This window comes from Thalassophryne amazonica, chromosome 4 (genome assembly GCF_902500255.1).
Source record: "Thalassophryne amazonica chromosome 4, fThaAma1.1, whole genome shotgun sequence".
NCBI classification, from domain to species: domain Eukaryota; kingdom Metazoa; phylum Chordata; class Actinopteri; order Batrachoidiformes; family Batrachoididae; genus Thalassophryne; species Thalassophryne amazonica.
In genome coordinates, this window is record NC_047106.1 from 112,871,358 (window position 1) to 112,885,256 (window position 13,899).

Genomic DNA, 13,899 nt, shown 5'->3' on the forward strand with positions numbered 1-13,899 from the left:
GTATCAATATCCTAAGAACTGCACGGGAGGACACACCACTGTTTCCAAGGTTACTGTGGGTATTACACTAAGACGTCTTGGGTTAAAATCATGCACGGCACGGAAGGTTCCCCTCTTTAAATCAACACACGTCCAGGCCCGTCTTAAGTTTGCCCATGACCATTTGGATGATCCAGAGGAGTCATGGGAGAAAGTTATGTGGTCAGATGAGACCAGAATAGAAGTTTTTGGTCTTAATTCCACTCGCCGTGTTTGGAGGAAGAATGCTGAGTACCATCCCAAAAACACTGTCCCTACTGTGAAGCATGGGGGTGGAAGCATCATGCTTTGGGGTGTTTTTCTGCACATGGGACAGGACGACTGCACTGTATTAAGGAGAGGATGACCGGGGCCATGTATTGCGAGATTTTGGGGAACAACCTCCTTCCCTCAGTCAGAGCATTGAAGATGGGTCATGGATGGGTCTTCCAACATGATAAAGACCCGAAGCACACAGCCAGATAAACAAGGAGTGGCTCCCTAAGAAGCATATCAAGGTTCTGGAGTGGCCTAGCCAGTCTCCAGACCTAAACCCAATAGAAAATCTTTGGAGGGAGCTCAAACTCCGTGTTTGTCGGTGACAGCCCAGTAACCTGGTTGATCTAGAGAAGATCTGTCTGGAGGAATGGGCCAAAATCCCTGCTGCAGTGTGTGCAAACCTGGTGAAAAACTACTATAAACTAAAACTATAAACTATATTGCACACAGTCCCCACACACACCTCATCCACCATTCACCACCCCATTGTACCCACCCCAGTGGACCAAACATACTGTCATAGTACAATTCTAATATATTAGAATGTTTAATAGGTATGTTTAATATTTTGAAGTAAATATGTAGAACTGATCAAGGACAAACTATTCAAAACATCTCTGGCTGAAATATGTTAAAATGCTGAGGACCACACAGAGAAATGTGTCAATTGTACATGGAAAACCCTGATAATACATTATCCCACTGGCCACTATTGTGACCGACGACAAAAAAACACCTTTTCAGCTGGTTTTCCATGAAAATTTAAAAATAACAATTGATCATTTCAAAGGTATACTCATGGGACATGATTTACATTTTTTCATGTAAAAAGGTGAAAAGGGTGGAACCTTCTGGCCAATCAGAGGTAAAAAGGGTGGAACCTTCCTGGCCAGTCAGACGCGAAAAACCTTCCCCTTCCATACTACGTTTTTCACAAAGGCAAAGGCTATTCGCCATTGGGCAGATAAGTCGTACATTGAACATTACATGCCCAACCATTGGGCAGATAAATATAATGTTTTACCTTATTTGCCCAACCGTGATTGTGTATTTGACATGTTTTGTGTATCTAAACTACGTTTTTATACCACTTTTTAAAGGCTCTATTACGACGTGAAAGACAGCGTATGTTTGGCACATTTAACGGCACCGTCTTTAATTACTGGGAAAAAAAACACTGCATTGGATGAAAGCAGACAAACTTCATAAGCATTTTGAGCGGAAGTGTTAATGACAAGTTTTTATTAACAAAATGCTGCTTGTTGCCTGCAAGATGGTGTTAGTTTGACACAATTCCCTGGGTGTGATGAGCCAAACAGAACCGCTTTAGATCAAAACCCTCCTGCAGCCAGCGAGAAAATATCCCCCTTTTTTCCCCTGCGTTGAAACTGGAAGCGAACTTACAAGCGCGTTCATTGGTCGGATGTGGTTGGGCGTATATGCTCGCGTATTCACTTTATTGAACCAACAGTTGGGTGTACAGCCACTCCGTTTCGCAAATTCACTAACTGTGACAACTTTGCAATATGCCACACCAAAACACTGGTTAGTATGTGAAAACAGAAAAAAATTATCTATCTATCTATCTATCTATCTATCTATCTATCTATCTATCTATCTATCTATCTATCTATCTATCTATCTATCTATCTATCTATCTATCTATCTATCTATCTATATAGATAGATAGATAGATATAGATATATAGATAATTTTTTTCTCTCTCTCTCTCTCTATATATATATATATATATATATATAAAATTTATTATTTTGTGCCCCCCTTATCTTATAATTTGTAGTTATGACATCCTCAACAAGAGTTTGTATTTCTGTACACTGTTCTCTGTTGTTATTAAAAAATTATATATATATATATATATATATATATATATATATATATATATATATATATATATATATTACATACAAATTAATCCTACCCAACCTTGAATATACGCACACAATGCATACACGACAGACTACAGGTTGTATTTTCATGTAATCTTTAGAGGAAGAGTATCTCTTCACCATAAAATAAAACAAGCAGTCATAGATGTTTTTTTGTTGTTGTTGTTGTTGTTTTTAATTCCGTACGTGCGCCAACAACCTTTGGGTGACCCACGACCTCAACTGCAGATCCACGTGCTGCCCACAGAGCCTGTGACGTCACAGCCTGCTGCGTCACCTTAAAGTGACAGCGACCCGCGACTCGGCTCCGCTCTCAACAATAGGGCACCTTATGAATGGGTCGGGCTCCACACAAAGCCGCTGATTGGCTGTTATCTTCCGCTTCCAAAACTTGAAGCGTGTTCCACAGCACGTCACCTCGCTCGCTCAGACCGGCTCAGACAGCAGCAGCAGCAGTCGGCGCTCGATTTGTTGTGTCTGAAAAGCAATGGCAGACGAGACGGATACTATTCCAATTCCTGAGTTTAGCTCTCTCCTCCAAATGGACCCCTACTTAAAACCATTCGAAAAGGACTTCCAGAGGAGGTAAAAGTCCAACACGCTGCTGTTTGTTCTGTGTGCTGCAAAAACTCTAAAGCATATCAAAGAGCTGCTTTACGCACCTTCTTCTCCTCAGTAACAAAGGAGTGTTATTGTTAATATGTAAAATGAAGGAGGCGCTGCACCAGCTGTGTTTCTATGTGACAGCTTGGTGAAGGAGTGACGGTAACAGTGGAGCCACGTGTTTTTTTTCCACTCAGCTGACTTCACAGTGAGGCGCTGCTGAAGGTGAAACACTTGGACCTACATCACTGTGGAAGAACAGTCCTCATTTCTCCTGTTTGACAAATCCACACGGAGTTGGGGGAGGTGATGGTCTAGTGGTTAAGGCGTTGGGCTTGAGACCAAAAGATCCTCGGTTCAAATCCCAGCCTGGCTGGAAAATCGCTAAGGGCCCTTGGGCAAGGTTTTTAATCCCCAATTGGTCCCGGTGTGTACTGAGTGCCTTGTATGGCAGCACCCTGATATCGGGGTGAATGTGAGACATTATTTGTAAAACGCTTTGAGAGTCTGATGCAGATGGAAAAGCGCTATATACGAGGTCTGTTAGAAAAGTATTGGACCTTTTTATTTTTTGCAAAAACCTGATGGATTTGAATCACGTGTGCTTGCATGAGCCAACCTTGAACCTTCGTGCGCATGCGTGAACTTTTTCACGCCTGTCGATTACGTCATTTCCTGGTAAGCAGCCTTTGTATGGGACGTGTGCAGTGCGCTCGGCGGATTTTCATTTCAAGGAAAAAGACGGAACGACTGGAGCAGCACCGCATCAAATTTTGCCAGAAACTGGGCGACAGCCAGGTGGACGGCTTTTGGTGATGATGCTTTGGGCATCACACACATTAAGGAGCGGTACAACCGGTTTAAAGACATCCGCACAACGGTGGAGAGCGAGCCACCCTCCGGTCAGCCATCAACATGCTGAAATGACCAGATAATTTCCAAAGTGAACGCTGTGGTGATGCGGGACCGTTGTGTGACTATCCGAGAAATTGTGGAAGAGGTGGACATCAGCAGTTTTTCAGTACATTCCACTGTGACAAAAGATTTGGCCATGAAAAGAGTGGCGGCGAAATTTGTGCTGCTGCTGACGGCAGCGCAGAAGTGCCTCCGTGTTGGAAGTCTCACAGGGCATGCTGTGACATGCCCACCTCTTCCACAATTTTTCGGATAGTCACACAACTGAAAAGTCATGAAAGCCGTCTGAATCATCCGAATGGTTTCCACCTGGCTGTCGCCCAGTTTCTGACAAAATTTGATGTTGCGCTGCTCCAGTCGTTCCGTCTTTTTCCTTGAAATGAAAATCCACCGAGCGCACTGCACACGTCCCACACAAAGGCTGCTAACCAGAAAATGATGCAATCGACAGGCGTGAACAAGTTCACGCATGCGCACGAAGGTTCAACGTTGGCTCATGCAAGCACACGTGATTCAAATCCATCAGTTTTTTGCAAAAAATAAAAAGGTCCAATACTTTTCTAACAGATCTCATAAATGCAGTCTATTTACCATTTACAATACTACAGCAGACTTGCTTTGCAGGTTTTCTATGAAATGACCCCCAATCAACTCTAGGCAAGACTACATCAGTGAGACCTAGAGTCAGTGTTGTTTTTCCTATCCAGATTTATACATTGCTGACAAAGTGGAAAACAACATTGAATCTCTATGTCTCAGTGATGTGGTCTTGCCTCGAGCTGATTGGAGGCCATTTGATAGAAAACTGATTCCCATCTTATAAACCTATCTACTTGTGGATTCACAATGTTGGCTATACAAGCAAGATCCCCATTCTGAAGTGACTGACCCCTCTTTTGTATAATTTCTCTCAATTCTGATGTACAGTTTCTTCCCTGGTCACTCTACCTTTGTATGAAATGATTGGGGGGGGGGGGGTAAGATATGCTGACCTAGATATATATATCTAGGCACCCCTGATGATTTCTGTGGTTTTCCTTTTATAAATCATTGGTTGTTTGGATCAGCAATTTCAGTTAAATATTTCATATAGCAGACAAGCGCAGTGATATTTCAGAAGTGAAATGTTTCTAGGATTTACACAAAGTGTACAATAATTATTTAAACAAAATTGAGCAGGTGCATAAATTTGGGCACCCTTGTCATTTTATTTACTTGAATACATTTAGCACTAATTATTGGAACACAAAATTGGTTTGGTAAGCTCATTGACCCTTGACCTCCTTACACAGGTGAATCAAATCATGAGAAAGGATATTTAAGGTGACCATTTGCAGATTTTTCCCCAGTTTCCATCTCTTTTAAGTGGCAACATGGGAGCCTCTAAAACCTCTCAAATGACCTGAAAACAAAGATTGTTCAACATCATGGTTTAGGGGAAGGATACAAAAACCTATCTCAGAGATTTCAGCTGTCAGTTTCCACTGTGAGGAACATAGTGAGGAAATGGAAGACCACAAGCACAGTACTACTTAAGGCCCAAAGTGGCAGGTCAAGAGAAATCTCAGATAAGCTGAAGCGAAGGATGGCGAGAGCAGTCATAGTTAACCCACAGATCTCCTCTAAAGACCTCCAACATGATCTTGCTGCAGTTATGTCTCTGTGCATCGTTTTGTGCACATTTTACACAAGGAGATGCTGTAATGCAGAGGAAGCCTTTTCTGCATACACTCCACAAACAGAGTTGCTTGATTCTGGAATAAGGTGCTGTGGACTGATGAAGCTAAAATTGAGTTATTTGGACATAACAAGGGGCGTTATGCATAGCTGAAAAAGAACAGCATTCCAAGAAAAACACTTGCTACCTATAGTAAAATTTGGAGGTGGTTCCATCATGCTGTGTGGTCAGTGCAGGTACTGGGAATCTTGTTAAAGTTGAGGGTCACATGGATTCCAGTCAATATCAGCAGATTCTTGATAACAGTTTTCATGAATCAGTGACAAAGTTGAAGTTGCTCAGGGGCTGGATCTTTCAACACGACAACGACCCTGAACACTGCTCAAAATCTACTAAGGCATTCATATAGAGGAACAAGTACAACATTCTGGAATGGCCATCTCAGTCCCCAGACCTGAATATTGTTGAAAATCTATGGTGTGATTTTTAAGCGGGCTGTCCATGCTCGGAAACCAACAAACCTGAGATGTTTTGTCAAGAAGAATGGTCCAAAATACCTTCATCCAGAATCCAGACTCTCACTGGAAGCTTAGGAAGCATTTAAAGGCTGTTATTTCTGCAAAAGGAGGATCTACTAAATATTGATGTATTTTTTTACCTGCCTAATTTTGTTTAAAGAATTATTGCACACTTTCTGTAAATCCTATCCATTTCACTTCTCAGATATTGCTGTTTGTCTGCTATATGATATATTTAGCTGAAATTGCTGATCCAAACAACCAATGATTTATAAAGGAAAATCATGGAAATCATCAGGGGTGCCCAAACGTTTGCATACAACTGTATATATAGTTTGAAGGTTGCTTAGTTATTGTTTAATACTGCCAAGGTTTTGGTGGGTTGAATTTGGCAATGTCATACAGAATTCTTGATATTGCGGCAGTGGGCGCGGCTATCCAGGTCGCTATATTTTTCCCGCACCCATCATGGATGGGTGTTCTCAATAGAACGTGATGAGAGCTGGAATGAGATACTTTTCTCAGCAGGGTATGCTCAAATAAGGTTCATTTACACAGGGCTGGAGATTTTAGTTGATTGTTTAGTCAGCCTCTAGCACCAAGTTGATTAAAAACGGTGTCTACCAGTTAATTACCTCCTAGTAAGGCTAAAATAGACATCAGACTTTGGTAATCAGGAATATAGTTTGAAGGTTGCTTCATCATTGTTTAATACTGCCAAGGTTATGCTGAGCTGGATTTAGTGATATATTGTACAGAATTCTTGATGTTTGAGTGGGGGTCACAATGTCTTACCCCCACCCTATCATAGACAGAAGAAAACCTCAAGTTTAGCCATGGATCTCCCAGTCAGCAGTGATTTATTTATTTACTTACTTATTTTAGAAACAAATCCCCTGATATAGAGTGGTGCACAATGACCTAACTGTGCATAAGTCCATTTATTCAACTGAACTGGTATATTTTGCAACATACTGTATTTACATTAAAAAAAAAAGGCAAAATTTTCATTGTTCATCTGTGGTGTCTGTCATGTAGATAAACACATCACCATACAAACCCATCACCATATCAGGCCATACAGTTTGATCAGTCTTCCAAGTATTGGCTAGAAAGCAGACAGGGCATAGTTTTAGCCCATCTCGACAAGTTCCTGGTTAGCTCTTTCCCTTGTTGGGTTGGCACATCCACCATCGCTACATAATTGGACAATATTGTGATGCCACATCACAGTGTAAATTCTACAAATTATATCCAAAATTACAAGAAAAATACTCTTATGAACAATTTCATGAAATTGTCAAGCCTATTACAGCTTTCAATGGTCCTGCTGTGATCTAGTCAGAGATTTCTTATTCTCAGTAAAATGAAAAAATTATAGAAAAACCGTAATTCTGTGGGATGGCTAGATCACAGCAAGGTCATTGAAAGTGGCAATGGACGTGGCAGTCTCTTGGAATTTGCCTTATCCAGAAATGGCGCATACCTCATCGTTGCTTGGCCAGTGAGATACAGAGATACCTGGGAAGAGCTGAAGGAGTCATGAGGTCCCTGAAAAGAGGTGTTTGATGAAAGTGATATATTTGCGGTAGAACAAAAGTCCAAGTTTTTGGGTCTTGCTTCCTGTTTTATTGTGTGGTTTGGACTCTTCACCAGTGGCATAACATGATGACTGGATTTCTTTGGTAGTCAGGCTCTTCAGAGTATCCTTGGGTACTGGTGGAATAACTTTGCGTCAAACAAAGGGTTACTTAGGGAGACTTGGATGAGGAGTATCACTTAAGATTGCTTGGGAGCAGCCAATCTGCTCTGTGTATGCTTGATGCTGTCAGATGTCAGAAGCTAAGCAGGGTAGGTCCTGATTAGTACTTTGCTGGGAGACAGCTTATGACAAGGGCTGTGTGTGTTTTTCTCAAACTGGAGTTGCGGGAGGAAGGGCAGATCTGTACTGAATCCACTGTGGTGACCGTATACTAAACCAGGGGCAGCTGAAAGTTGAATATTTTAGCTATCACATTTTGTCCATGTTGTGTGTTTCTCTAAACATGGCCCAGCACCTAGGTGCCTCAGTGTTGAGGGCTCAGCAACTGGAGAAGGCCAAGGAGATGACAATCTTTTACCTAGCTAGCTAGATGGTTATTTTCTTGAGGTGGGGATGGTTGTGTGCCTGTGGAGGTGATCTGTTCATCTCCACATATTCATAGGCCGCATGAATCATTATCAGCAGTCCGTTGTTGGGGTAAACAACAAGATCTCAACAAGAAATTCAACAAATGGAGCTGCAACGATAAACCAATGAATCAACTACTAAATTAATTGCCATTTGTTTTAATAATTGATTTTTTTTTTTTTTTTTTTGAGTCACTTAAAGTACAATTATTCGGTTTTTTTAAATATTGTTTTTGTGGTTTTATTACTAGTTTCTTACCTTCTTTCTGACAATAACCTGAGTGTCTTTGAGTTGTGGACAAAACAACACATTTGAGGACATCATCTTGGGCTTTGGGAAACGCTTCTCACCTTTTTTCACCATTTTTAACATTTTATGGACCAAACAACTAATCGATTAATTATGAAAATAATCAAGAGATTAACTGAATATAACAATAGTCTGTAGTTCTTCTTCTTTGTCTTTCGGCTGTTCCCGTTAGGGGTCGCCACAGCAGATCAATCGTTTCCATCTCATCCTGTCCTCTGTCCGGTATGGGAATTCGATTCTGAGTCTGCATAGTTTGGTTGGCTTGTTTATGCCGGATGCCCTTCCTGACGCAACCCTCATTTATCCGGGCTTGGAACCGGCACTCAGAATGTACTGGCTGCACACCCCATGTGGCTGAGTTAACAATAGTCTGTAGTTGCAGCCCTAAAAATGAAACACTCCCAGTAAGCAGTTAGTGCGCTTGCTTCCCAGTAAGATGTTTGCCGTTTGAGGCCACATGCACCTCATTCTTCTTGTACATCTGTGCTTGTGCCAGGAAAGGCTCCATTGTAAAACTTATGCCAAATTCACATGTGGATTCAATCCAAAGAAACTTTCATTCAGGTGTGTCTGGATATACGAGGTCTGTATCCGACCTTTTTATTTTTTGCAAAAACCTTATGGATTTGATTCACGTGTGATTGCATCAGCCAAGCTTGAACCTTTGTGCGCATGCGTGACTTTTTTCACGCCTGTCGGTTGCGTCATTTGCCTGTGAGCACGCTTTGTGGGAGGAGTGGTCCAGCCCCCTCGGCGGATTTTTATTGTCAGGAAAATGGCTGAGCGACTGCTGCTTTGCTGCATCAAAATTTTTTTCAGAAACTGAGAGACAGCCAGGTGGAAACCATTCGGAAAATTCAGATCTTATGGGCATCACACAGATTAAGGAGCATTACAGCCGGATTAAAGATGGCCCACAGCAGCTGAGGGCGCGCAGCGCTTTGAGCGGCCATCGACAGGCTGAAACGACCAGATCATTTCCAAAGTGAAGGCTGTGTTGATCCAGGACGTCGTCTGACTACCACAGAAATGGCAAGAGAGGTGGACATAGCACTTTTTCGGCACATTACACTGTTACAGGAGATTTTGTAATGAAAGACGTGCGGCGGAATTCGCGCGTCAGGACGGAGCCGCTAATGGCGCAGAACAAAAAGCACCTCCGTGTTGGAAGTCTCACGGGACATGCCCAGCTCTTCCACCATTCGGAAGATTCAGATGGCTTTGGGTGGCTTTTCAGTCGAGTGAGTATCGGAGAAAGTGTCGAAGAGCTGAGCATGTCACAACATGTCCTGTGAGACCAATACGGAGGTGCTTTTGTTGCCTTTAGCGGCTCCGTGGCGAATTCCTCAGCTCCTGTTTTCATGACCAAATCTCCTTTAACAGTGGAATGTGCCAGAAAAGTGCTGATGTCCACCTTTTCTGCCATTTCTCTGGTAGTCAGACGACGTCCCGGATCAACACAGCATTCAGTTTGGAAATGATCTGGTCATTTCAGCCTGTTGATCGCCGCTTGGAGCGCGGCGCGCCATCCGCCATTGTGCGCCTTCTTTAAACCAGCTGTAACACTCCTTAATCTGTGTGATGCCCATAAAATCGTACCTGAAAGCCATCTGAATTTTCCAAATGGTGTCCAGCTGGCTGTCTCTCACAGTTTCTGGAAAAATTTGATGCAGCGCTGCTCCAGCCGTTCAGACATTTTCCTCACAATGAAAATCCGACGAGGGGGGAGGACCAGTGCTCACTCAAAGCATGCTCACAGGCGAATGACGCAACCGACAGGCATGAAAAAACTCACGCATGCGCACGAAGGTTCAAGCTTGGCTGATGCAATCACACGTGATTCAAATCCATAAGGTTTTTGCAAAAAATAAAAAGGTTGGATACTTTTCTAACAGGCCTCGTAGATGAAAAGTGGTCAAATGCAAAAGAGGCCAGCATCATTCTTGTGGTGCAGGCAACTAGTGGCACCACATTCTTCAACCCCAAATCAGAAAAAGCTGAGAGGGTGTTGAAAATGCAGATAAAAAAACATACAAGCAGAAGACTCCACAGTGAGTCTTACATTAACAGTATTTTGATGCATATTAATGAAATGAAAACGACCACACAAAATAGGAAATATCTTGTATTCATGCTGTCTACAATGCAGGGGGAGTCACAGACTGAACGGTTCGCCCCTACGAATTGGTCCGCCCTGCCTCCACTGCACATGCGTCATTTTGGAGCTCAGCAGCTTGTCTGAGACGGAGTTTCTTCATCAGTGTTGCCACAGTTACTTTGAAAAAGTAATCCAATTACTTAGTTACTTTACTGATTACTCAATTGTAAAAGTAACTAAGTTAGATTACTAGTTAATTTTTTAGTTGCTTTCCCCAGCTGCTGACAACCAACCCTCTGCCACCTCACATAACAATGATACCTTGTTTTTGCCAAAACTCACTTTATGGTCACCCTTTCTTGACTTCAATGAAAATAGTAAAGTAAGTCCCTTCGGCTGCTCCCTTGTTTGCACTCGGGTCGCCACAGCAAATCCAAGGTGGATCTGCATGTTGATTTGGCACAGGTTTTACCGCCGGATGCCCCTTCCTGACGCAACTCCACATTACATGGAGAAATGTGGCATGGGTGGGATTTGAACCCAGAACCTTCCGAACTGAAACCAAGCGCATTAACCACTTGGCCACCACCCCTGCTACTTCAATGAAAATAAATACTTGTTTTATAAAAAGTAAAATAAGGACCTCTTTCTTGACCTCATATTTAACTGTTGACAGCACTGTAACAGTAAAACTTGCAGTTTCTTGCAAGTTTGCAACCTGCTCAATTTTGTTGTGGGGGGGCACATCCTTGCCCCACACCCCCATTCCATCTGGATTCGCCCCTGCTTTGGCGTTAGAGGACAAAGAATGGGTAACATTTATTTATGCAGAAAACATGACCAGATTTACAGGTAAGAAAGTTTTATCGCGTTTTTCACATCATGTGGTCCTCAGAAAGAGAGTTTAGGTGCATTTGAGTGGAAAATAGTGTTAGTTGTTGACGCGTCGCAGAGGATCAGCTGTTTTTAGTGAGCAAATACGGAGCGGCTCAGCTCAGAATTCTAAATAAAGAGGAAAAAAGCATAAAAATGTCTTGTAAAGCTCATTGCAGTGTGCTGATCACCGCGCTTTAAGAGGTGAGGACTAGTTGAGCTGCTGTAAAAAAACCATGGATGAAAAGCTCACAGCTCGCTTAAAGTGGGCAGTTCAGTCGAACCCCGACCTCCTGCCCACGGACCAAGTTTAATGCTGCTATCGACCCACAATGAAAAAATAATAGTAATGGACAGTGACTTGGAGAAGTAATTTTAATCTGATTACTGATTTGGAAAGATTAACGCATTAGATTACTCGTTACTAAAAAAAAGTGGTTAGATAGAGTAACACGTTACTGGCATCACTGCTCTTCACCCAAAGCGATCAAATGCATTAATGAGATTATTAACCATCAGATGACAAGATAAAACCTCTTAAATCATTCTAACGTCAGTTTTAAGCAGAAACGAGGCGATACTCTGTCACTTTGAAATGAAGGACGGGCAGTGAACGTATCAGCTAGCAGCTTATGATCGCTTCCTTTGTCTTTTATGATGAAATAATGCTGAATTTATGTGGAAATGATTGTTGTACAGAAGCTTCAGATATGTCACTGAGATAGATGATGACGAGTGCAGTTTTTTAAAACCAGAAACAAGGTGATAATCGGTGAACCGCGACTAATGATGCATGCGCAGTGAAGGCAGGGCGGACAGATTTTTAGGGGGGGACAGTTCGGTCAGCGACGGGGAAGTCAAAGTAAATGTAACAGTCACTACTGTTTTTATTTTTAAATTTCTGTTTTCCATGTCGTCCCACTTTTTCTTACTTGGTGTTGTAAGTTTTTTTTGTTTTCATTCACTTCATGTAATTGTTTCTGCCAGAGAAGATATGATTGGTTGCTTTTGTAACAAAAATGACGCACTAACCAAGTTGTCAGAGAGTGTTTCAACTGTCAAGAGTGGAACAAGCTGCCACTGCCACTTGGAGGATCTGTCTTATTAGGAAGTAACACACAGCAGCTATTTTGCAACTCTTTCTCTTACCATTGGCACTAGCCATAACACTTACAGGTAGACATATTAGGATTTTTGTCTGTTGTCTCCTGAATTATTCCCCCCCCCCCCCCCCCCCCACCCACACACACACACACACACTCTTCAGGTTTCACTGACTAAAGATTGACAGATGGGTGGAATTCTTACAAGCCTGGTTCACACAGCAGGATTTTAAAATTGTCTGTAGTTTACAAAACCCAAGAGACCACACACGTGGAGATAAAACAGTTTGTGGTTTGCAGCCACACAGTAAGGACAACACCACACACGAACCTTCCCAGCTCAGACAGGAAATCTCGCAAAATCTCTCGAGATTAAACGTGACTTGAGAGTAAACAAACGGAGATACTTTGTGGACTATTTACAACAGAGGGAAAAAACAATACAAAAAGAAAGTGTTCTTTAAAGGAGTGGAGACAGCGTGACCACCGGACTTCTAGTAAGTCAGAACAGCTGTTTATGATTTCAGATTCGGCTCTGTGCGTCTGTCACCTCGCTTTCTGATTGGCTACACGTCACATTCAGCAGGCTGCATGCTCGTTTGTGGTCGGAGGACACCACACACGCTGTGATATTGGGCCAAGACAATCCAACATGTTGAATATCCCCGATTTGCAATCGGAGCGCCCCTGACGGCCTTCCGAGCAGATCAGAGCACTCTTAACACACCACACACGGCAGAAATATCTGATAAGATTATCTTTAGTGTCATCACGATTGTCGGGACGTCCTTAAGATTGTCGGGAGGGGAAGATCGAGTCCAATATCGGCCTAATTATCTTGCTGTGTGAACCATGTCTGCTCATGCAAACAAATGAAAATGGCCTCAAATCTGAAAACTTTCACATGTAAACTAGTGTGCTGACTACAGTCATGTGACAGTAAATACTGCTATTAAAAAGAGAAAGAGAACTAGTATTATCATGTTAAAGCCTCTTTATGTCCAATATTTTTTTTGTTACATTGTCTTTCACATAAAGGGTGTCAGCAGCTTTTTGTCAGGCACTTCTTGGACTTTCCTCTGCTTGGATACCTTTTCTCTTTTATCCTGCATTAGCTCTTCTTTTTCTTCACCTGTTTTTGAATGATGTGACTTTTTTCATCTTTTCCCTTTGCTTTGTCAGTTCCTCTTCCTTTTCTTCAGCTGATAACATTGAACTAATTTTTTTCTGTGATTTTACTCTTAATGTATATTTACTTGTCATTTTGAAGGTATGAAATTAAGCAATAAATAAATGAAATTTAAAAAATATTTAGAAGCACATGTAATGAATGCACAAAATGCATAAAAAACTTTTAGAATTGGTAGAAAAAAAAAATATATATCTTACCGGCTGAGCCCGGCCGGGACCCATGGGCTAAGGCCC

General features: G+C 42.1%; 1 protein-coding gene across 1 annotated transcript in view; it reads left to right on the forward strand.

Moving 5' to 3' along the window:
- Positions 1–2,554: 2,554 nt before the first annotated feature.
- Positions 2,555–13,899, forward strand: part of gbe1b (glucan (1,4-alpha-), branching enzyme 1b) — a 555,782-nt gene continuing 544,437 nt past the window's right edge. Inside the window, exon 1 of the mRNA XM_034168442.1 lies at positions 2,555–2,792. Within this exon, the coding sequence (XP_034024333.1) occupies positions 2,695–2,792 (98 nt within the window). The 5' untranslated portion in view covers positions 2,555–2,694. The remainder of the gene's footprint in view (positions 2,793–13,899) is intronic.